At 35.5% G+C, this 25,203-nt stretch overlaps 2 protein-coding genes across 4 annotated transcripts; one reads left to right on the top strand and one right to left on the bottom strand.

The window, feature by feature from the left end:
- Positions 1 to 1,819: 1,819 nt before the first annotated feature.
- On the top strand, positions 1,820 to 11,114 carry LOC132636450 (probable E3 ubiquitin-protein ligase ZFP1). 3 transcript variants are annotated; one of them, XM_060353323.1, is made up of 7 exons: positions 1,822 to 1,976; positions 2,459 to 2,554; positions 6,083 to 6,908; positions 7,288 to 7,676; positions 8,551 to 8,649; positions 8,816 to 8,983; positions 10,645 to 11,114. In XM_060353323.1, the coding sequence occupies exons 3-7, from the start codon at positions 6,128 to 6,130 to the stop codon at positions 10,774 to 10,776; spliced, it is 1,569 nt and encodes a 522-aa protein (XP_060209306.1). In that variant the 5' UTR covers positions 1,822 to 1,976; positions 2,459 to 2,554; positions 6,083 to 6,127; the 3' UTR covers positions 10,777 to 11,114. The 3 variants fall into 3 exon arrangements, with proteins under 3 accessions (XP_060209307.1, XP_060209306.1, XP_060209308.1); XM_060353324.1 differs by lacking the exon at positions 2,459 to 2,554 and having other exon boundaries at positions 1,820 to 1,976; XM_060353325.1 differs by lacking the exons at positions 1,822 to 1,976; positions 2,459 to 2,554 and adding an exon at positions 3,941 to 4,387.
- Positions 11,115 to 16,245: 5,131 nt separating this feature from the next.
- LOC132636449 (ras-related protein Rab11B) lies at positions 16,246 to 22,079 on the bottom strand. Its single transcript, XM_060353322.1, has 2 exons — positions 21,649 to 22,079; positions 16,246 to 16,957 (listed from the first exon to the last, which is right to left on the bottom strand). Exons 1-2 carry the CDS (start codon positions 21,870 to 21,872, stop codon positions 16,528 to 16,530), a joined length of 654 nt encoding a protein of 217 aa, XP_060209305.1. The 5' UTR covers positions 21,873 to 22,079; the 3' UTR covers positions 16,246 to 16,527.
- Positions 22,080 to 25,203: the final 3,124 nt, after the last annotated feature.

Below are 25,203 nucleotides of genomic sequence, written 5' to 3'. Positions count from 1 at the left end.
CTTGTGCGTTCATCGAGTCCTCAATTACTATTTGTAGAAGCGAATTTAGAATTTAAATTTTATGGATTCATTTTTTTATATGAATCTATTATAATTTTAAAATAATGGGTTTCAAACCTATTATTTATTGCAATTTTTGTGAGTTTATATATATAAATTAATGTTACGCATTGAAAGTATTGGATTCAGACAAATCCAGTTGAGGATGCATCCGCCTCCGATTATCTGCTATATCCTATTAACTAGATATCTAGTAACTTCATCATAAAAGTTCACATACATGGATGACTTTTAAGGTTTTCATCAACTTTATTGATCATTTGATCACACATTTTAATTTGCACTCCTTCCACTAAACTATTAATATAATAAGAGTAATTAAGCTATTACAATTTGAATCGCGATTTTAATAATATATAATTTGTGATTGATCAGCTTTCTGCGATTAGATTCTTAAAAATATATTTAGGCTTTGATGTAAATAAATATCTTAACGCTCAAACAATTGTTTAAACTGTCATCAGTATTAAGTGGAATTCAAAATTCAGTAAATAATAAATAACAATAACCATCATATTACACCAGTCAATTGTAGGAGTAGTACTTATAAAATTAATTGAGTTTGGTAGGATATTTTTCCATTTTTCACCTTCATCTGGTTTTTTTTAGTGCTTGCCCGTTTGGACATGAAACAATACTTTGAAATTTAAAAATTTATATCGGCATGAAAATTTGTGAATAGTGAATTTCATGTTTAAAATTTTAAGAAAAATGTTATTCCAATTATCCAATATACTACTTAGTTTGTATGCCTATTCTAAGTGAGATATTAATTTTTACTCTCACAACTCTTCAAAATTTACAAAATCTTAAGTAAAATATTATTCCAATTATCCAATATACTACTTAGTTTGTATGCCTATTCTAAGTGAAATATTAATTTTTACTCTCACAACTCCTCAAAATTTACAAAATATTTTTTCTAACTAATGAACTTCATATGTAAATGCTAATTTCTACAACATACTCTTTGTTGACTCCAACTTTAAAAATATTTTCTTGTAAATCAAGTCAAATATTGTCCTAATGCTTTCTTTCTCTTATATTTTTTTACCTAAATATAATCTACCACAAAAGATTTTGCGGAAAACATTTCTTGTAATGTCAAGTCAATATTGTCCAAATGCTTTCTTTCTCCTATACTTTCACCTAAATACAATCCACCACATAAGATTTTTGTTGAACTGTTTTCCACATGACTTTGACTTGACCATTACATTAGGACCGTTTTCTACATGAGTTGGAATTGTCCTTTTTCATAATACCAAATTCATTATTATAGTAGTAATGAATTTCTTTATTCGAGGTCTCGGGTTCGAGCGTTATTGAATATAAAAATCGTCTTTATTAGGGAACGCTTTACCTTAATGTGAGATTTTCTGGCACGAATTACTCCCTTCGTCTCACTCTATGTGACATTCAAACAAGTCATTCTTTGACAGTAGTTTTTCATATATCTTTTAAATATTTTGAACTATCAATTATTGCGACTTATAATACTTTTTACGTAGTTTTCAAATATTTAAAGTTTATTTAAAAAAAAACGTAACGAACTCATGCTCGAATTCACAATCAAAATTAAACAGTTTGACTATCGATATCCGGACTGTATCACCTAAATTGATACAGAGGGAGTGGTATTTAGTCGAGTCGTACCAGAATGAAAAACCAAAAAAAAAATAAAAAAATATATATATTAAATTACTGAAATACCCCCCAAATGCCTTATCTTGTTATCAAGGATGACAGAAGATAAATAAATTAGAGAAAAATATAACGTGGCCAATTAATATGAGAATCAAACAACCAATTAGCAACTTAACCATAAAATTTCCACTTTTCCATTGAAACTTCTCTTCTCTTCAATTTTCCTCTCATCTGGGATCTATCGATCGCCTTAATCAAACCACTAATTGGTTAGTTTCCATTAATTAATTAGACCCATTTGATTAAAATTTTAAAGATTATCTTTAATTTGATGAATATACCATAAATTTTGGTAATGTATAGCTATTTCTTGTTATTCTTGTTTTAGCATGCATAGGAAGCAAATATTTGTGGGTATTTTTGCTAAATTTTCAAGTTGATGATTATTGATTGCCATTATGATATTTAACTTAAATTTTAGGGTTTTATTTTTGAATATTTTATGGTGTTTATGATTTTTTTTTAATTATCTAATTAGACCCATTTGATTGAAATTTCAAAATATCATCATTAATTTCATGAGTTTTGGTAATGTATTGTTATTTCTTGTTTTTAACATGCATAGGAAGCAAATAATTAGACCCAAATAATTTTTGCTAAATTTTTAAGTTGATGATTATTGATCGCCATTTTCATATCTAACTTAATTTTAGTGTTTTTTTTTTTAATTTTTGTTTTGTGATTTATGTAGGTGTTTTTCACCGCGGTTAATTTTATCTGAGCGTTTTTGTGAGTTATAATTTAAGGCGAAAATCGGGAAAGAAGTGGATATTTAGATGATAAAAAGGTTAGGCTTTTGATTTACTATATGTTTTATATGTTATGTGATTGTGTATTAGTTATATATTTTATGTTGACCTTAACAATGCCAGAAGATTATGTTTTCTATGTGTCTGTCTGGCAGTGGTGGAGCCCGGAATTTTATTAAGGGGTGTCAAAATATAAAAAAATAAGACATACGTAAAAAATAAGGGAGTCAACATATAGTATACACACACAAAACTAAAATTTTGACTTATCGAAATGTGATTTTCCGGCGAAGGCCTTAGCATAAGGTGGCTCTGCCACTGCTGTCTGGGTGTATGCCCGTATAATTTGGTTTTCCTTTTATGAGTTTTTTTGATTTAGTATATGTGTGTATACATCCGTTGACTAAGTTGGTTTGTAGATTTTGAATAATTCATGTAGTTTCTCGGTAGTATTTTCCACGAGCAACAAGCAGTTGATTGGAAACTGTGTAATTTGTCTTGCCCACTTCTCAAGTAGCCAAACAGGACATGATTTAATCACAAAGTCCTAATGTAGCTTTTCGGCTGTTTTTTCTTTAACTAAAACCGAGATTCTATCCGGTGTGTCCTTATTGAAGTGTGCGACCATATCATCTAAAAGCTTAAGCTGTTAGAGAGAGAGAGGGCACACCTTATTTGCTTAATTATATTCTCAACACGCTCCCTCATGTGCTGGTTTGATATTTTTCATGGTTAAGCACACGAAAACTCTATTGATGGGTGGCGATGAGATTCGATCTCAAGACCTCTATCTGCTCTAATACCATATTGAAGTGTGTGACCATGTCATCTAAAAGCTTAAGCTGTTAGAGAGAGAGAGAGAGAGAGAGCGCACTCTTTATTTACTTAATTATATTCTCAACATTCCTAACTTAAAATAGTATCTGGGTCTATCTGGTGTATTTTGATTTATAAGGTTTTAAGAATTTGGAGTTCTTTTGATTTGGTTTAATTCCTTGCCTCGGCTACTCCTTGTCCTAAAGGTTCTTTGAGTTACTTAAAGTAGGTTCTGAAGCCAGAGTATGTTTGACAACATGTTCTAGCTCTATGATGGTTGATAGGTATTCCTCGAAGAAACATACCCTGTATGGGTGACAAACAACTCCTCCTATCTTGTTTAAGAGAAATTAACTATGTTGCTCGGACTCTCCAAATATACTGCCGCACCCGTGTTGGATCTTCCAAGAATGCACTGCTTTTGGAGGACCCGACACGCACCTGGTCAGCATTTTTGAAGAGTCCGAGCAACATAGGTAAAATATTCATTTTAATACCTAGATTGCCTGCTGCTTTGCACCAGAGAGGAGACAAATTAATTCTTTTCTGCGTTATATTATTTCTCTTTATATCTCTTTCCTTTTTTTTTTTTTTTTTTTTTTTTCTAGTTTGAGTCTTCCTAAGAGTTGTTGTTCTGCAACTCCACAAGAAAAGCAAAGCCAAACTTGCAAAGTTAGCTAGCTGGACTTCAGAATTGATGGTCATAACTAAAAGAGCCAGCCTGTGCGTAGTGGTTAAAATTCAAAGCATTCACACGAGAAATGAATTGAAAATAAGATACATTTTGAGTTTCCCATAAGTAGCATTGGTTGGAGGTTACTCATCTTTAACCAGAGTCTTGTGTCGATCATCACATATCAAGGTGTATCTTTTGAATCTTTAAACTGGAAATAAGTATATCCGCATTCGAGGAAAAGGTGCGGAAGGAAAAGGAAACAGCGGAGGGATCCGAATCGGACCTAAATGGGTATGACATGAAAAGTCTTTTTCAAAACCTAGCATTAAGGGCGTTACGACGATATACAAGAGGAATTGAGAAAAACTCGTGATGACAGGTCTAATCTTTATTGGTTTCTATTTGGACCTGTTATCTACTCGTTTAAATTGATTTTTATTGTTACTCAGTTAAATGCTTGCGATTATATATATCAACTTCTCATCTTCATATCTATGAGTCTGTGAGTCACTTTTTTATGTTAGTATATTTGGCCATGGATGCATGGGTTGCTGCTAAGTCCTCATCTCTGCTTAAGAATAATTAGTAGTTTTACCTAGTATTTCCTTTAGTTTCCAAAAGAAATAATTTACTATTACCTAGTAATTGTTTCGAGGTAAAGCTATGGATTGTAATTGGCAATTCGTTTTAATTTCATGAATGTGCATTTATGTGTATCACTTAAGTGGCGATGTAATAATATCAATTACTCGAATCTATTTCACAGCTATGGTTATTTATAAATCTGAATGATTCAGAACTGTGGTTATTATTCGTTTTTGTTTGAAGGTTATGAGTTTTGTTATTTCAAATAAGTTGGATTTTATGAACAGATATAAGATCTGTACTCTAATTTTGGTTGATCTGTGTGACCAGTGAATTCTTGGTTTGCTAGCTGCAAATGGACTGTAGTTAGTGCATTCACAAGGGTGTTTTTTGGTTGAAAATTGCAGAAAGACTCCGTTTAACTGAAGCCACAGTGCGACTCAGTAGAATCGAAAATGTCTGGCCTCTAATGCTTTTTTATTAATACAGCAAAAACTCAATTGCGCTAAACTACTAATGAAACAAAACCCTAGTGCTGCCAAACTCTATGGCTTCTCCTCTCCACTCTTTTTTTTTCTTTTTGATAACTGTGGTGTCCGGGCCGGCTTGCATGCACCTCCGCTAATTCCTCGGGATACCTGCCACCTCCCGCTAGTAACAAGTACCGGGTAACTCTGTCCACCAAGGCTAGAACAGATGGGAGGAAATCACCTAATGTTTGGTCTCTACTAGGAATTGAACCCGAGACCTCATGGCGCTCAATCCACTTCATTGACCACTAGGCCATACCCTTGGGTGCTCTTCTCCACTCTGTTATATTTGTTTAGTCATACCTTTACTTGAATGACTACTTTAACACATCATCAAATGTATGGTGTACATCGGTCTCCTATAAAAAATATTTATGATGTACATCAGTTTCCTCCATCAGTGATATTCACACCCTCCTTCACCTTCAAATGCCCAATTACAAATATAACTGCTGCAGGGTATGGCCTTTATGACTAGTGAATTCGCCATCTTGAAGATATATCCTTTATGACTAGTGAATTCGCCAATGACTGGTTAAGGTGATTTTGAATGCAGAAAGAAGAGCTCGCTAAGTCTCCCCATGCATTTATTCGGTTCATTATATTTACCACTCGTAACTACTATAGAAGAAACACTCATGAGTTCTGCGTTTTTTTTTAATAGTCATTAGTGTTATATTGAGGTGATGATATGTGTTAGCCGAGCTCAATTTTTCTGAATCGAAGATGTAAATCCTAAAGATCTTGATTAAGAACTAGTTAATTTCTAGGTTCAATATTGAACTTCACTTATTGGAATGAACATGGAGTAAGATATTGAAATAAGCATCCATTGATCTAGATGTCCATTCTCAAACAAAATGATTATCAGCTAACCATCTATCAAGTTTATGCACTTCCTTTAGTCAATGATATTATTAAGGTGCAGTATGTATTATAGCTTGTTCTCCTCCAAGCAGGCATCACCCCACAAAATTGTAACCTCGAAGATAGGACAAAGGAGCATGTCACACGGTAATCGTATAATTGATTTGGAAGCAGATCAGCCAGGTCAAGAGTTTTTTCATTCTGCGCCTTGCATGTTTTATGCACAGCCTAATGTCCATGCAGTAGCAGCTCCTGGAAATGTTGGTAATATCTATTTGCACCATGTATCAGACCATCAAGAGGGTACCTTAACATATGGGTTGACACAGTACAATGGGGTTCAACATCAGCATCCTCCCACCAATCCTGACCTAGCCATTTCTGCTTCATCCAATCATTACAATCCGTACATGGCTGTTCCTTCCGCTTCTGGAGATTTCCCATTTCCAGTAAATCATGGGCCACATGGAATGAATTCAGACTATGGAAGGAACAATCATTACATGGACGATGTCAGAGGCTCATTTAAGAGAAAGAATGCTGAAGGAATTCCTGCAAATCTTCAATATCATCATGCTTTGGCAGGTTCCAGCTCTGCTGTTGCTCCAGTGATTGCAAGGGCACATGAATCTGATATTTCGATGGATGCTACGTCATTTACACCACCAGATTATGGAGGCAATTCATCATCATTCATTGAAGATGGAGCACCGAGAAATATGAGTAACAGATCTGGTGCTAGTGGTACAGAAAATGTTGCACGACGTAACCTTAATAATCAGTTATTTCAAGGAAACTATATAAGTCAGACCCATCAGTTGCCTGGCAATCCTTGGTTGGACTTGCAGTTCAACGGCAATGGTAGTGAGACTCAAACTTGGGCCTGGAATCAGGCTGCTCCTTTACCCTATGTACCTGGTAATTTATGTTCATTTTTTAATTGAAATTTAGGGATCTGTTTTTCCCAGGTTTACTATTGTTAATCTTCTCCTTATTTAACGTTTTCTGAAGGCCTTTGTTTTAAAGTTGCGTTTTCTTATGTGCTGCTGGCATGCCAACCCAGATGAACAATGAATCTTTCAGCTTCCTTTTGGCCTCTTATATTAAATGGAAAAATCCACAGGAAACACGTCTTATTTTGCTTTTACCTTTACTACCATTTTGTTAATTTATCTCGTATTGATTTTAAGTGCTAAAAGTTGACTTTGATAAACGACTTGCCCCCTTTTTTCTATATCTCCTCCAGTAATAACTTCAGGAACTTATTGCATCTGTTTGCTTTTATTTATTACTCTAGGAGGCATTGGAGGCTGCGTAGATGCTGGAAACATGGGCGTGCGAGGTTATCCAATGACATCTAGCAATGGAGGTTTGACTAGTTTTCTGTATCCACCTGTTCCTCAAGGGCACCCAGGCCTTCATCATATGCCACCTAATATTCAAGGAATGAGAGGCCAGCCTATCACCTTCCCTCCACAAATGACGGCATCATCCTCACACCGACACCTACCTAATCCGTCCAACATCACCACTAACCTAATGCAAGGCGTTGTAGAGGCTGGACCCAGATATATGCCCTCCCTACCAACTGGCTTTGGGTTGTACAGACCTCATCAAAGGGCTATCGTACTTGAAAGAAATGCGAGACATCGGAACCTTCCTAACATGAGAGTTCTGCCAGAAGATGTAAACTTTCTCTGTTTGACCATGTCTAGTCACTTCCTTTGTCTTTATTGTTGTCTAATTTGATGCATTTGAAAGGGATTTTTTCACTTTTGGCCCGTCAGCCAAAATTAATTACGGCCCCGAGCCGAAATGTACAAAATCTATACACTGATTATATATACAACAACAACAACAACCCAGTGAAATCCCACAACGTGGGGTCTGGGGAGGGTAGAGTGTACGCAGACCTTACTCCTACCAAGGTAGGATGGCTGTTTCCGAGAGACCCTCGACTCAATAAAAACATAAAAAGAGGTCAGATACGGCTAAGAGATTCAAAGCGATATGGAAATGAAGTAACGCAAGCGACACAGATAACATAGAATAATCAAAGCACAGGAAATAACAGATAATAGCATAATAGCATAAATTAGAGCACAAGAAATTATACTACGATAATGCGACTATTAATAAGGCAGGGTAATGAGACTATCTACTAGCCTTCTACCCTAATATGGGTCCTCCAAACCCTCCTATCTAAGGTCATGTCCTCGGTAAGCTGTAACTGCGCCATGTCGTGTCTAATTACCTCTCCCCAATACTTCTTTGGCCTACCCCTACCTCGTCTGAAACCATCCATGGCACACTGATTATATATATATATATATATGCGGGCTATTTTGTAAATTAGATCATCGAAGGCATTGGACTTTATTATCTCCATTTGAAATTATTAGAATTACTATTGTAAACAGCCTCTCTACCTCTATGCGGTAGGGGTAAGGTCTGCGTACCTCCCAGACCCCACTTGTGGGATTACACTGGGTGGTTGTTGTTGTTGAAATTATAGAATTGAATGCTAATGGGATTATCTCTTCATGGTTGTTATATTTAGGGAGTGGCAATGCTGGATGTTTCAGGCTACCATGAAGTTAACAATCCCACTGATCAGCACAGAGATATGCGTTTGGACATAGATCACATGTCCTACGAGGTGAGCAATCGCTTTCTTGATTATATTTACTGTCTCAGGTTTGTCCTGATGGTTTGATCAGTATATGCAAATTCTCTATTTTATTTGTGTGTTTTATAGTCTGCTCTGCGCTTGATTTGCATAACATCTAACAATAAAATATCTGCAACTTTAAATTCTGTACCAGGAGCTTCTTGCACTGGGGGAGCAGATTGGCAGTGTAACAACTGGGTTGTCAGATGAAATAATTGTTAGCCGTTTGAAAACAAGATCATTTTCCTCCCCCGAGATTCCTTGCACCCTGGAAACTGCTGCATGTTTGGATCACAAAACCGATTTCTGTGTCATATGCCAGGTATCACTATTAACTTTTACTTTGAGTAGGACTAGGTTTGCCTATGACTTCTGTAGGGATAACACTAGGGATGGCTCTGCTTCAGTCTCCTTTTTTCCCATCTGTTTTCATTTTAGGTCCTGATTAAGTACACTAACCAAGACAAATGATATTAGTTAAACTCTTGCACAAACAACCACATTAGTAAGTTCTAATTTGTTATCAACTTTAACTTCATTCCAAATCAACTTAACATCTCTTAATTTATGTTCTTACATCTACTATTTATTCTGGTTTTCACTCTCATAATCATCAATCTTCTATTCACGCTTTTCTTTCTCAAAAAAATGTTTTATTTTCTCTCTTACCATGGTTAAAAGAAACTTCTTTCGATACTTCATGTGGTAACTGAGTCAAGTTTGGGAGACAAATTGTATTAATCAGAAATATGAAGTTGGTACAATTGTCCCTATAATGCTTTTATTCTTTATCATAATAAAGAATATAATGACTTTACAAATCCATCCACATGGAAACTTTTGCATTCCAAATTGATTTCTTTTTCTTTTCCTATATTTCTTGTAACTCTAAAAGTGACAGTATAGAATATTATGGAGAAAGATAGATTGATATCTAAATATAAGAACTAAGAGGTCGTTTGGTTGCTGGTTAGTAGGTGAATTATTCATGTACTAAGAGCCCGTTTGGATTGGCTTATAAGTTAGCTTATAAGCTGTTTTCAGCTTTTTTGAGTGTTTGGCTGGCCAGCTTAAAGTCATTTTATGCTTAAAATAAGCTCAAAAAAATAATTGGACCCATTTGACTTAGTTTATCTAAAGCAGCTTATAAGCTGAAAACAGCTTATAAGCCAAAAAAAATAAGTTGGACTACCCCAACTTATTTTTTTCAGCTTATAAGCTGCAAACAGCTTTAAGCTGTAAGCCAATCCAAACGGGCTCTAAATCAGCATAACTAGTACCATTTTTGCTAGCATTTTAGTTGCTATGTATAAAATTTAGTGCACCAAGTACAGTGTTTGGTGACCAGTTTGCAATCCCGTTTAAGTAATATATGTATAAGTTATGAGGGATTCTGTACAATCCCGCATAACGAATTCATGTATAAGTTATGAGGAAATCTTTGTAGTATTTTATGCGGGATAGAAGATGGAATAACTAATACATGAATAACTAAACCCTTCATAACTAATCTAGATACCTGCATAATTTTAACCAGCAATTAAACGACCCCTAAGTGTTCTCTTGGGTGGAGGTATCTATGTAAGCCAGAGCATAGCGTACACTGTCAGCTGAATTATTGACAACAGTTTACTATAAACTAAAGACGATGCTTTTTATTCTTTCCTAAATCTTTATAATCTTTCCTACCATCACAGTATGATGGCATTGTGAATTTTTGGATTTCCACCACGCAAAGTATTGCCTCTGCAGCCGAGGTGTTTCTGTATCTTTTTTTTTAATTTTTTTTTATGTTCACATAGAATGCTGTCTATCGTTATTTACGTTGTCTGGATTTGTACTGCATGGTTATTTTTCGATCATTTGCTGTTAACTCTTTACTGTGCTATCCTATGGAGCTACATGTCTTTGTTTCTTTTTCTTTCTTTTAATTATCCTTATATTTCTGATGGCTTGCATTGTATGTTATGCCTTCTTTTTCAGACTGATTACAACAACCAAGAAACTATAGGAACTCTTGATTGCGGGCATGAATATCACGCAGATTGTGTAAAGAAGTGGTTGGTTGTGAAGAACATTTGCCCCATCTGCAAATCCACAGGATTGTCAACATAAAGAAAGAATTTGTGGATACAGGAAGTTGGTTGGTGGATGAATATTTATAAGAGTTGGACATTTTGTTCTCTTGCTAAATATTTATTCTCTATCAAGAGGAAACGTTCCTGAACCTGTATTATATATATATTTGTATATACTTGGCTAGATGTTAGCATATAACTTGGTGACCTTAATTTGTCACCTTGAATTTGTACAGACCTCTTAATTTTGTTGGAACCACCATGCATGATTGTGAATTTTGTATAGACATCTTAAATATTCTTGTTCGACCAGGCATGATTACTGTATCCTTTATGGATTAATGTGTTATGTTGTGTATGACACACATCCACAAATGAATGCTGGATTCATGTTCCTGAATTTGTAGCTAAGGTGATATATTCTTGTTCGACCAGGCATGATTACTGTATCCTTTATGGATTAATGTGTTATGTTGTGTATGACACACATCCACAAATGAATGCTGGATTCATGTTCCTGAATTTGTAGCTAAGGTGATAGTCATTGATTCTTTTTGTTACTGCTGCTGCTATACAAGTAATGGTGCTCTTGCTTTTCAACTAGTAAGTCATTATGCTATGTTTTTACTGCACGTTGTATATCTAGTTAGTGATAATTTCCTATAGTATTGAGCATGTTTATCACCATTGGCATGTGATCACTTCTTGGGAAAATCCTTACCGGAACCTCATGTTTACACCAAACTGAGCAAGTCTAACCCTATGGGTCATAAAATAAAGTGATACTACATATCATTTGATTGCTATTAAGTGACAAAAACTTATGTGCAACTCTTTAGGATAGTTCTTTCTTAACCTGCTGCGACAGTGGATCTGTGTAATTTCAGTAACATCTTTTGAATGAGTATGATCCCTTCTTTTAAGTATTTAATGGAGAAACCCACTCTTTTTCCAAACAAAAAAGGTCTACTCCCTCCTGTCCTAATTTTATGTGGCTAACATTTTTCTTTTTGGCATGTCCTAAAAAGAATGTTAGCTTTCTATATTTAGAAATAAATTTCCTTTTTACCCTTAATGAAATGATTTACAACCGAAACATCAAGGCTTGTTTTAGACGACAAATGAGTTCTGTATACTACACAAAATAGACAGGTACAATAAATGAGTTCTACCAAGTCCCAGGTTTTCCTAAAATAAATAAATGTGTGTATACCCCTTCCCTTCCCTTCTATAAAGAAATCAAAATTTGCCTTGGAGTGTGAGATAGGCAGAGGGGAGTAGGGCTGGGCATATTTCGGTTCAAACCGAAAAACTGACCGAACTGAACCGAACCGAAGTTAATTTCGGTTCGGTTCGATTTAAATTTATAAGATTTCAACAATTCTGTTCAGTTTTCGATTTATGCAAAATTTAATTGGGTTAAACCGAAAAATCGAATTTTAACAAGCCACTATTTCAATTTTTTGCGCGGAGTGCCCTTCTTTTGGGCTGGTCTTTATATTTTGCCCCTCATTTATGTCTTCTTTAAATTTTGCCCTTGTCGCCTATTTAATGAAAGTTTTTTGACAAAATTACCCTTACCCCATTAAAATCTTTTTTATTTCGTCATTTGCCTTTTTCTTTTCTTTTTTTGCTTCTTCTTTCCTCCCCTGTTTTGTGTTTGTCTCATCTGTTCTAAAACTTAGATACGAATTTGGATCTTTTGCTTGTTTCAATATTTGTTTTTATGTTAAATTGTTATATCCTTGTCTTCATCGTTTTTTTATATTTAATTGATCATTTTTTATTTAAAATTATAGTGTTTTGTTGTAGTGTCTGTATGATTTTTTGAACTTTAGTTTCATTCCCCATGTATATATTTTAATATTTTGAAGGTCGTAATATGTTTTAGTTGATTTTGATATGCGTTTTGGTTTTCTCTTTGTTGAATCGTTGAAGTTTTGCCTGTGAACAGCTGTTTTATGTTGTTGCTGCTGTTTTTATTTAATAATCTGGTTTTTGTGAAGAATGTGTTTGTCTGAGGCAACATATGTCGGGTCCGGCAGAGTTCTTGGTTTTTGAAACTGAAGTTATGCCGGTTCCGGCATAAAGTTATGCTTGTTCCGGCATAACTTCATGAATTAAGTTAATTTATGTGTGCTTGGTTTTTTGGTGTTGTCTTGTTAATAATTTTAGTTTTTATGCAATCTTATGTGTTTTTGGTGTTTTGTTAATAATGTTTTGTTTTGGTTATGAAAAATGAAAGTTTGCCTCTCACGGCATACTTTGTAATTTTGTAAACTGAAGTTATGCTGGTTCCGGCATAAAGTTATGCTTGTTCCGGCATAACTTCATGAATTAAGTTAATTTATGTGTGCTTGGTTTTTTGGTGTTGTCTTGTTAATAATTTTGGTTTTTATGCAATCTTATGTGTTTTTGGTGTTGTTTTGTTAATAATGTTTTTGTTTTGCTTATGAAAACGAAAGTTGCCTCTAACAGCATATTTTATTCTTTTGTAAAGTGAACTTCTGCCTCCTCCGGCATACTTTTCTAGTTCTTAACACTTGCGTAAATTTTTATTTTGCTCATGAAAATAAAAGTTTGCCACTAACAGCATACTTTGTTCTTTTGTAACGTGAACTTCTGCCCCCTCCGACAGACTTGTCTAATTCTTAACACTTGTGTACTTTTTTATTTTGCTTATGAAAATGAAAGTTGCCTCTAACAGCATACTTTGTTCTTTTGTAAAGTAAACTTCTGCCTCATCCGGTATACTTTTCTAGTTCTTAACACTTATATACTTGATGTTTTGCTTTTGAAAATGAAAGTTTGCCTCTAACAGCATAATTTGTTCTTTTGTAAAGTGAACTTCTGCCTCCTCCGGCAGACTTGTCTAATTCTTAACACTTGTGTACTTTTTTATTTTGCTTATGAAAATGAAAGTTGCCTCTAACAGCATACTTTGTTCTTTTGTAAAGTAAACTTCTGCCTCCTCCGGCATACTTTTCTAGTTCTTAACACTTGCGTAAATTTTTGTTTTGCTCATGAAAATAAAAGTTGTCTCTAACAGCATACTTTGTTCTTTTGTAAAGTAAACTTCTGCCTCCTCCGGCATACTTTTCTAGTTCTTTAACACTTGTATACTTGATGTTTTGCTTATGAAAATGAAAGTTTGACTCTAGCGACATACTTTGTTCTTTTGCAAGTTGAACTTCTACCTCCTCCGGCATACTTGTTCAGAACTTTGCCTGATTATTTTTTGTCAACTGAAGTTACTATAATTTCAAGTCTAAGTCATTGAGCATTGTATACTAATCAAATGGAACGTATAAACTAATCAAAATCAGAGCAAAGCAATAAATTTGATCAATTCTATGTTGTTGAGTAAAATTATGATTCGCAATGTTGAATCTCAACTGAATATCAGTTGTTTAGTTCATAGAAGATGATTTGTTGTTATTTTCAAATATTAACAAATCTAAACTTAATAAAACATCAAATTGAGTTGAATTACGTTCAATTGAAATGCTATATATTATGTATTTATCTTTTCCGATGTTGTAGTAGCAAAATCAATGGAGATTTCTCCGGTGAAATGTTGGAACGATTGAAAGATTTGTTGTTGGAATGATGGATAAGTTTAATTGGATGTTTGGGGTTCGTTACAGACTTTCAGGTTTTTATATGTGATGGGTAGGGGTAATAATGTCTTTTCTTATTATTTTTTAGCTTAGAAGGGCAAATATTAAAGACCACGCATTACGGGGGCAAAAATTAAAGACCAACGCATTTGAAGGGCATTCGCGCGAATTGCCCTCACTTTTTTCTTGAAACATATATTATAGATATATATAAAATATATTGGGCTTCTGCCCATAAATAATAAACTAAAGAGGCCTAAATCCCAATCCCAAAATAAAATATCCAACCCAATTAGTAGCCCTTTTAGCTAATGTATGGTCCGTGTTGTGACTGTGTTATATTTTTATATATATATATATATATATATATATATATATATATGTATTGTATGTCTCTTTCTGGTCTCTCTATACGGCTTTGCTCCTGTTCAGATGTACTAATACTGTTATTGTTTTCTGTTTCCTCCGAGCATAGAAAACATTGCTCTAATTTTAGCTTATGTTTGTTAAAAATTGCTTGAAATTGTCCAAACGCCTACTTGTGGCTGTGGGAAAGTTTCCATATCTAAACCGAATAAATCGAACCGAAATTGCAAAAACCGAACTGAACCGAAGTTATTTCGGTTCACATGTTTTACAAACCCAAAAACCGAATCGAATTTGTGAAACCGAACCGAATCGACCGAACGCCAGCCCTAGAGAGGAGTGTGTAGCCGAACAACTGCTGGGTTTCTACTTTCTTGCAGTGATAAATTAACTAATCAGATGGGCTGTCCTAACTAGATCTGATAATTAAATCAACATCGGATCCCGATTATTTAAAAAATGCAGACGGTAGCGGAGATCACAAAATGCAACATAACAACTATTTCTATATACTTCACAAAATAGATAGGTAGAGCTAGGAGCTCGATAGTGGAAAAATGTTGTCTTTTCTTCGGGAAATTGAATTAGTGGGACTGGTTCCCTATCCTCGATAGTCGATATATATAACGAAAAAATTGATTGATTTACAGCATTCATTCAGGAAAGCACTTCCATCATTTTGGTGGGCCTTTAAGAGGTAAGTAACACTGGTTAATTAGTGAGACTGCTACTGTTGATGCATAAACCAAGAAAGATTCTGGTAAATTACCACTAGTAGATTATGACTACAAAAATTAGTTATTTCCCGTACTTCCCTAAAACTCAAGGCAGGAGTTCAAGATTTTGATACTCATATTGACCTTACCAAATTATTAGGCACATACATGTTGTATAGTGTAGTCTTACTGAACATAGAAGTTCCTGCCTAATTCAAGGAGCTACAGATACTACTAAAAAGTATTTTTTGTCAGTAAGTACTTTTAGAGATTAGTAGTTTGTAATTAGCTACTCAATCTGAAAATTACTTCTCCCAATATTAGAGCAGGAATTTGTGCTTGGAACACTCATTTTTTTTCCCCTTAAAACTTGGCCAAATACCTCAAAAAATAAGTAGTTTTGACTTCCCAAATACTTGGCCAAACATGCGATATTAGTTTTTGGGATTGTAAATGAATAATAGTGATTGATAACCTTATTTACTTACCCAAAACAATAGAAATTATTTCATTTACCCGGCTAAAATAATACTGCGTCAAAGTTCTTGTTCTAATATAAGACAAATGACAACTAATTGAACAATTCAAGAAATATTGTTCTTCAGAAAAGCCTAAAGCCACTGAAAGAAACTTCACTAGACTCTCAACTGTCAGTATACAAGATGATCTTTTACCTGTCATACAAAACAACTACTACACCTCTGTCCCGAACAAATTGTGGACGGCTATATGAATCTTCACGAAACCATATTTCTCCATTTTAAAAAATCATCTCATGCCATAACCATACCGCATAAAAAAAGGTAAAAAAAGAAGAACGTAAATATATATAAATACTAGTAAAAATCTTTCAGTAACACTGCCTTGAATTGTGTGAAAATGCAAGATGCAAGAGTCAGACTATAGCAAAATAGGGTACAAACTAAAAGTAAGTTAATGAAACAATACAAGGTTGGAATAATATAAGTAGAGACATCAGTCCTAAGATAATCAAAACTGAGAATACTGAATGCAACTATAGGAGAAGCATTTGCTGGTTGCAGTAAGCATTTGGATGCTTAACTCACTGATTTCTTGAATTTTTGCTTAGACAGAGCAGCAACCAACTTTTTTAACAGCTGAAACATCATCCTTGCCAACATTTATAGTTTGCCCCTTTGGCAAGGCAGCAGGATCGTCCCCAACTTCGAGCGCTTTCCGACAGACCACCCTGTATATCTCGGCCAATACTTCCGTAAAGGCATTCTCAACATTCAAGGACTCAAGTGCCGAAGTCTCCATAAAGAAAGTACTCTCTCTTTCAGCAAAGGCCTTGGCGTCCTCTGTTGACACAGCACGCAAGTGACGTAAGTCGGCCTTGTTCCCAACGAGCATTATGACGATATTTTGGTCGGTATGGTCTCGAAGCTCTTTTAACCATCTCTCGACATTTTCAAATGTGACATGTCGAGTGATATCATATACAAGCAATGCACCAACCGCACCTCTGTAGTATGCACTTGTAATTGCACGGTACCTGCTATCCGACACCAGAAAAGGAAGAATAAATTAGTAGGTGTTCGTCCATAGATTCCAAATATTTTTCACTTTATTTGGAGTTTATGAAGTTAATGGAGGCTCGCTTCTGGAGTGCTATGTGATAAGAAGGTGTCACCACAACTTAAGGGCAAGTTCTACAAAGTGGTGGTTAGACCGACTATGTTGTATGGGGCGAAGTGCTGGCCAGTTAAGATCTCTCACGTTCAAAAGATGAAAGCTGCCGAGATGAGAATGTTGAGATGGATGTGTGGGCACACCAAGAGTGACAGGATTAGGAATGAGGCTATCCGAGACAAGGTGGGAGTGGCCTCGGTGGAAGACAAAATGCGGGAAGCGAGACTGAGATGGTTTGGACATGTGAAGAGGAGAGACACAGATGCCCCAGTGCGGAGGTGTGAGAGGTTGGTCATGGATGGTTTCAGAAGAGGTAGGGGTTAGGCCGAAAAAGTATTGGGAAGAGGTGATTAGACAGGACATAGCGCAGTCACAGCTTACCGAGGACATGTCTTTAGATAGGAGGGTATGGAGGACTCAGATTATGGTAGAAGGCTAGTAGATAGTATTGTTTATCCTTTCATATTAGTAGTCGCATTATCGCGATATAAGTTCTTGTGCTTTGATTTCTGCTACTATCTATTATTTCCTGTACTTTGATTATTTTATTTTATCTGTGATAGCTACTGCCCCTTTGCAAACTGCTTCATCATGGCTTAGTCGCTTTCGTTATTTTCATTTCATATCGCTTTGAATTTCTTGGCCTTATTTGACCTCTTTTTATGCATTCTATTGAGCCGAGGGTCTTTCGGAAACAGCCGTCCTACTTTGGTAGGAGTAAGGTCTACGTACACTCTACCCTCCCCAGACCCCACGTTGTGGGAGTTCACTGGGTTGTTGTTGGAGTTTATGAAGTTGGAGCTGAAGATGGAGTTGTGTTCGGTTATACCCTTTTTTCTGAGAAGGTAACATATTGTATATATTTATATAAACAACACCTGAGGTTGTGCTGAAACCATATTTACAAGTGAAAGCAGAAAAACTGCTTCAGAAACCTAACAAAAAACGAGGGTGTCTATCATTGAAGCGATATCTTCTATATATCTCTGATTGGACAAAAAGCAAAAGAGTCTAAAGCAATCCAACTTAATCTTCTGAACTGAACTGCTAATATCATCAAAACATCTAGAATTCCTTTCTTTCTAGATTGTTTTGGTTATACTTCTCGCGAAGGAGAGACAAGAGCACTTAATTTGGAATTTATAAAGATGGAGCTGGAAAACAAGTTTGGAGCACTTTTCCAAATTTGGAATCCAACTCCAGTTAGATTTGAAAATTTTATAATTAAACACTCATTCTGAGATAAAGTGATAAATTATTTTGGGAAAAAGCGAATAATTCTCATGGACGAACGGGCCCTAGTCTCCACTTCTAATAAAGTGTCAATCTAACCGTGCCAAAGTAGAACAGAAAAGATTTCAAAGCAAAGATTGAACCGAGTTGAACAGACCTCAAGCATATATTTCCATACTCAAAACCAAACCCTAAGATGAACTTATCAGGAATTAGACCAGCTGCCAGAAGAAAAACGCAGGCTAAACAATAAAACGGCGAAGAAGCGAAGCAAAAAAGATAAGACTAACCAAAGAGAACCACAACCGAAGAACTATAAGGATAAACACCTTATTCTTTCTCTTAGGAAAACGGTTAACTATTTCAAGCACATGTATAGTAATAGCGTCTAGCCCGAAATTTCAAATAGTGAACCACCACTTTTATTTTTGAGTAACTGGTACTGAAATACTGAACCACCACCTAAAAATGACATTATGAGGGAGATTATTTCTTACACCTAAGCTGCTGAAGTAGATAACAGTCAACTGTCGTGAATTAATAAAGTGCAAATGGTACCCCTTTTCTTTAAGATAAGTTATGGAAAATAGTACCCATTCATTAAATAAGCCCTCTAGTCTCCCCTGAAAAGGAAAGTTTCTAGCAGAAGTCAATGAACGATTAAATGAGATGATGTTAGCTAGGAGATAATAGACTAATACTACCATACATGCACATGTTCAACTTTTTTCCAAAACATAACATTGCCAGCCAGCTAAATTTGCTCCATTTTTTGGAATAACTGAGAAATTCTTGCGGGGTAGGGGCGCACGTTTCGAAACTTGACAGATAATAGGCCCACCCCTCTGCCCTTTTCCATTTAAATACTAGGCTTTTGACTGCAGTAGGATTCCAACCTATACATACCCCTGAGGCCCTGACCCACAAATCCAAAGCCCTGAGGTCAAATTTGCTCCACTCCTTATTATCCATTCTTGAAGCGCTTCTTTTTTTTCCTTTAATTAGATGATATCCATAATTGAATCCTTAAACCTCAAGATAATTATCCCTTGTGGTAAAGAAGAATCACGTCTGTATGGAAGTTCAACGTGTAGATGTCCTTTGTTCCCTCCTCTAATTTTTTTTTGATTAGCGCCGGGTGTCCGGGTCTCTTTGAGCCCCGACTAATCCCGGGGGTGCACAGGCCCTCGGCAAGGAGTTTCCCGCAAGTGTGTTCCCTCCTCTAATTTACCACCGTAGAAGAAAAATAAGTAGAGTTTACCCATAGTCAGAAGTAAATTCAGGTCGATCAGTGAAGACCTGATCCACAACTACACTTGCTCGTTGTCTAAAAGAATCTATAGTCACTAACTGGAGGCACTAACTGGAGGCATTGACCCATAGGAAAAATCCGTTCCGCTAAGTTATATAGTCCTTCCGTCCAAATTTATGTGAAACTCTTTCCTTTTTAGTTAGGCCCAAAAAACTGACACCTTTCTATATTTAATAGTAACTATTTAACTTTAAGCTTCCCATTTTCCCCTTAATGAGATGATTTATAGCCACATAAACATCTATGACTTATTTTAGACCAAAAGTTTCAAAAGTACTCCTTTCATTCTTAAACTTCGTGCCCAGTCAAACACTCTCACGCAAATCGGGACGGAGGAGTACTTGTTAGCTAACAAACCAGAAGCAACTCTATAATACCATCAGCGAGACAGAGTAATCCTATCCTTCACATCCTCCATAGAGTTAAGATATATACATACAAAGACAAGGTACCACAGAGACAGGGAAAGAGGAAAAAAATCAAATCCCAAGAAAAGAATCAAGGAAAAAAATCTAGATGGTAACATAACATAAGTAGCGTGGTTTTTCTCTGAAGAGGCATTCTAGCTGTTGCTCGGGCTCTTCAAGAATGCCAACGGGTGCATGTCGGATCTTCCAAAGTAGTGTATTTTGGAGGATAGGATACGGGTGCGACAACTGGAAAGTCCGAGTAACATAGCTAGATTTTATATATCTTAATTGAATTATGAAACTTTCTCTCTTAGCTCTGGAACTACCAAACTTCTAAATCTTGCATAAACTCAAAAAGATGCAACTTTTTCTGGGGGGGGGGGGGAGTTTATTAACTCCGTTTTTTTCCAAATCCTAACATAAACTGAAACAAACCCAGCTTAAATTAGCAACTTACACACAACTTTAAGACCACAAGATTCTTGGTGAAGTAATTGTTTACACCAAACATCCTACTTGGCATATTTAAGACCACAAGATTCAAAGGCCAGTTTGATAGACCACACACAATCTTTAGTTTAAGACCACAAGATTCAAAAGTTCTATATTTTCTTAAACTCCGTATCGAGTCAAACTAAGACGAACAAATTGAAGCGGAGGCAGTAACTCATCTTTTTTCTAATTCTTGCAAGAATTGAAACAAACCCCAACTCAGAAAGTTCAACTCATACATAAATCTCAAGTAGACAAGATCAGTTACAAAATGGGATTTTCAATGTTAATAGATCAAACGAGATTCAACCCAATTTGAAGTCCAAAAAATCCTAGCATGCTATTTATCACTAAAGATGAAAGCAAACTCATAACATAGAAATTTCACCTTTCTTGGCCACCAGTGTCGACAATCTGGGCCTTAACGATCTTATCATCGACCCGAATACTTCATAGTCGACTTAGAGATTGGGCACGGAGTTTAAGAATAAAAGAAACACTTTTTGAAACTTGTGGTCTAAAACAAGCCACATGTATTTGTGTGGCTGATAGAAAGTTTAAAGTTAAATTGTTACTAAATATAGAAAGTTCCTTAAGAGAGTCAGACATATTGGGACGGAGAGTGTAACTTTTCTACGGGAAGTTTGTTACTCCCTCGTCCCAATTTAAATGTCTTCCTTTCCTTTTTGATCTGTCCCAAAGAGAGTGCTTCTTTCTATATTTAATAAGTTGACAACTCCAAATCCTACATGGCAAGTTTATAACCACAAGATTCAAAAGACATTTTAGTACATTATGCACATCTTTAATTTAGAACTACAAGATTCAAAAGTCTCTCTTTATTTCTTAACTTCGTGCCTAGTCAAACTAAGACACTTATATTGGGACGGTGGGAGTAACTCATTTTTTTTTTCAAATTCTAGCAAACATTGGAACAAACCCCACCTTAGCAAGTTAAATTAGCAACTTATCCACAAATTTGAAGTAGGATTAGATCAGTCAAGTGGTTTCAGCTATATGATGGGATTTCCAGTATTTATAGATCAAACATACAAGCAACAAGTTATAGCAATGAAAAGATGAATCTCAGAAAAAGAAAAACTTCACCTTTCTTGGCCAGCAGTGTCCCAAATCTGAGCTTTAACAATCTTATCATCAACCTTAATACTTCTTGTAGCAAATTCAACCCCAATAGTAGATTTAGATTCAAGATTAAACTCATTTCTTGAAAATCGAGAAAGCAGATTAGATTTACCAACACCAGAATCTCCAATTAACACCAACTTAAACAGATAATCATAGTCATCTTCAGCTCTATATCCACCTGCCATACTAAAACTTATCTCTTAATTCAACAACAAATATATATGTAGTAACTAAAACGAAAAAAATGGGTCTTGAGGTTTTGCTTTTTGAGTAAATCAAACTTGGAGATATATGAAGTGAATAGAGTTCAGAGTTCAAGAAAGTTGAGGTTTAATGCTAAGAAGGTAGGTGGCAATAAAGGGTGTTTAAGGATTATTAATGGGAGACACGGGGAGTTTTCAGTTTTGAGTTAATTGTTAAAGTGCTACAGTATTACTATGTGTTATTTTATCTGTTTTATATATTGATATTTTGCTGTCTTATTTTTTTACCATTCTGCATCGACTATGTTTTTTAAGCGAGCGTCTATCGAAAACGGTTTCTCTATCCCACAAAGATAGATATAAAATCTGCGTGCATTCTAACCTCTTCAGACCTCACTTATGAGATTACACTAGTATGTTGTTGTCGTTGTTTGCTACAGTGTTATCAGTTATGTTATCAATTTGAAAGTAGAATTAAGTTTCCTTTACGGTAGTGAAAAATAAGATGGTGATAATAATGAAGAAAATGAGTGGAAATTGGTGTGAAAAATAAGATAGTGATAATGAGGAAATTGGTGTGAAAAATATAAGATGGTGATGATGAAGAAAATGAGTGGAATATTGTTGAGGTCGACCATTTACGATTTTAATAGAAGAAAATTATTTTACTAAATTTTTTGTGTGTTATTTCACATTTCTTAGGTGTAAAATTAAAGATTTTTGGAAGAAAAAAAATGTAACTATAAATAAATTTATAAAGGGCTATAAAATCAGTTTACTCAGGTTCATTTTCTACTAAAATAGAAAACATGTGTCTATAAAAAGAAAATTAGATTAATTATTTTATTTAGTGATTTTCTATAAAAAGAAAATTAGATTATTATTTTATTTAGTGATTTTCTATAAAAAGATCATACAATTAAAACAATTTTTTTTTTTGGCAATTAATTTAAACAATTTTTATAGTGTACTTTAAAATCAAATCACCCTTAAACATGAAATACATTTAAAATATTGAAATTTATGAATTTAAGTTTTATACAGAAGAAAGGTAAAAGTCTCTTTTTTTGTAAAATTGTAATGTCCGAGCGAGCTTGCGCGCACGTCGAATAATTTTATGGGATACATGTCGTCTCCCACCCGCACAAGTACCAGATAACTCTGTAATATGTCACGTCCCGAACCGTGGCCTGGGCGTAACACGACACTCAGTGCCTGACTGCATGTGACCGAGCAACCCACATGGCTTGTTGAATCATCATGAGGCATACATGAGCGGAAATATAACATAAATGCATGATGAGCTTTTGTAAAACATAGTAAGTCACAATATAATATAGAAATACTTGTTTAAATCATGAATGCGGATAATACCATAAAAGAGCCAAACCGGCTAACCAACTCTGAAAGTCTGACATGACACAACTGACTTGTCTATTCTATGAAACCTCTAACATACGTCTGAACGTGAAACATACTTGTTGGGACAAGGCCCCCAGCATACCTTTAAATGCATAACTAAATAAAGAGAGACAATGTCTAAACCCCGAATGAGATGGGGCTCACCAATAAGCTGATACGTGCAGAGTCCTACTAAACAGATGCGTCGTCCTGTAAATCAGTACCTGCATCGTGAAATACAGGCCCTCGGGCAATAAAAGGGGACGCCAGCACATTGGATGTACTGGTATGTAAAGCAACTGAAAGAAATAAGTGGGACATGGAATAACATGGTAAGTAGGGAGAACATTTCATAAACCGACAACATGGTATCACCACGTGGGTGCGTGGAGTCTGGTACCTCGCCGGACCAGCAGAGCCCCCATACCTTGCCAGGGTATAAGGTGTAACGTGCCTGATGGATCCATTCAGTGGAAAATTAAGGAATCATCCTAACTGGGCGGAGCGATCCTTGTCCTACAGTGGCTACGTAGTTTCAGGTTATCTTAGCCTTCTCGGTAACTTGTGCAACTCCCAAAAATATGAACATGATATAGTTGGCTAAGAAGCCCATGATTTTCGTGAATTAACTTGTAAATGACTTGTAATCATGAATTCACAAAATAACTTGCAAATATGGTTTCATGAAATAACTTGTATTTAGCATGTATGTATCTTGAATTATGGCATGAAGATAATTATCTAATACAATTGCATGAAAACTTGTAGACATTTAGGATATTCATGAAATAAGCATTTTTATTCAATAACATGCATGCAAAAACCTATGGAACACGGGATATGGGTTTTCATGGAATACGGATAGATTCTCAATAATCAAAATGAAATATCAAAAACACAAGAACGAGATTATATCACAAAGCTTAATATAATATAGTACATGTACCTACGGTTATCATGAACATGGCTAAAACCCTAGTTTCTGGAAAACTTGCGTATAATCATGGAAGTATATGGCGTGGGGAAGAACAAAGATGTTCCCACACGTGAATAAAAACTCTACATACCTGTTAATGCTCCAAACTTGTATTAAAAATTTGTTCTTGGAAGAAGAATCCAAATCCTTGGCCTTGAATTTCTTTAGGTGGGTTTTCTTGAAAACCTTATGTTAAGAACATGAAATTTCTACTTAGGATTCATGAGAAATTGATGGAATTCACTTAGGATAGTCTTAAGGGGCTTACCTTGATGCTTGGAGAAGTTGAGAGGAGAGAATTTTCGTGTTAGGGCTTGAGAGGAATGGGAATTGTGAAATAAAAACTGAATTCCCGTCTTTTAATAGTCTCAGTCGCGGCACCGTTACAGACCTTGTTACAGTCCGTAACACATGTTACGGTCTGTAACACATGTTACGGTCCATAACACTGGACCGTAACATGCGTGAAATTTCCAATGAGGTTCTGAATTTTGGGGTCGGGTTACGCTGCCACGTTACGGGCCGTAACTCATGTTACGGTTTGTCACGATGAACCGTCCTTTGGTCCAAAAGTTACGAGACGGTGATTTTTCAAGCCTACCCATTACGGTATGAATGATGAGTCGTAACACACGTTACGGACCGTCCCTTGGAGCGTAACACTGGGTTCTCTGAACTGAAACATATTTTTCGATTCCAACACTCTCCTTCTTGGGTTTCTAACCTCCTGAGTCATGAATATAATTTAGTACGAATTTTACGAGGTGTTACAAGATAGGTCATCCTGATATCTGCATTTGTGTGAACAGTGCTAAGGTCCAAATGATTCTTTGTATTATCCTAGTTCAGTAGTCCTTTTACAAGATATATACAATACTTTTTTCAAGTGTTGTTTGGAACACTAATATGAATTTGATAGTGGAGATACTTATAAAT

Source organism: Lycium barbarum, chromosome 4 (genome assembly GCF_019175385.1).
Source record: "Lycium barbarum isolate Lr01 chromosome 4, ASM1917538v2, whole genome shotgun sequence".
In the NCBI taxonomy this organism is placed as follows: Eukaryota; Viridiplantae; Streptophyta; class Magnoliopsida; order Solanales; family Solanaceae; genus Lycium; species Lycium barbarum.
Note: the sequence above shows the minus strand (reverse complement) of the source record. Positions and strands in the feature narration are given on the sequence as shown.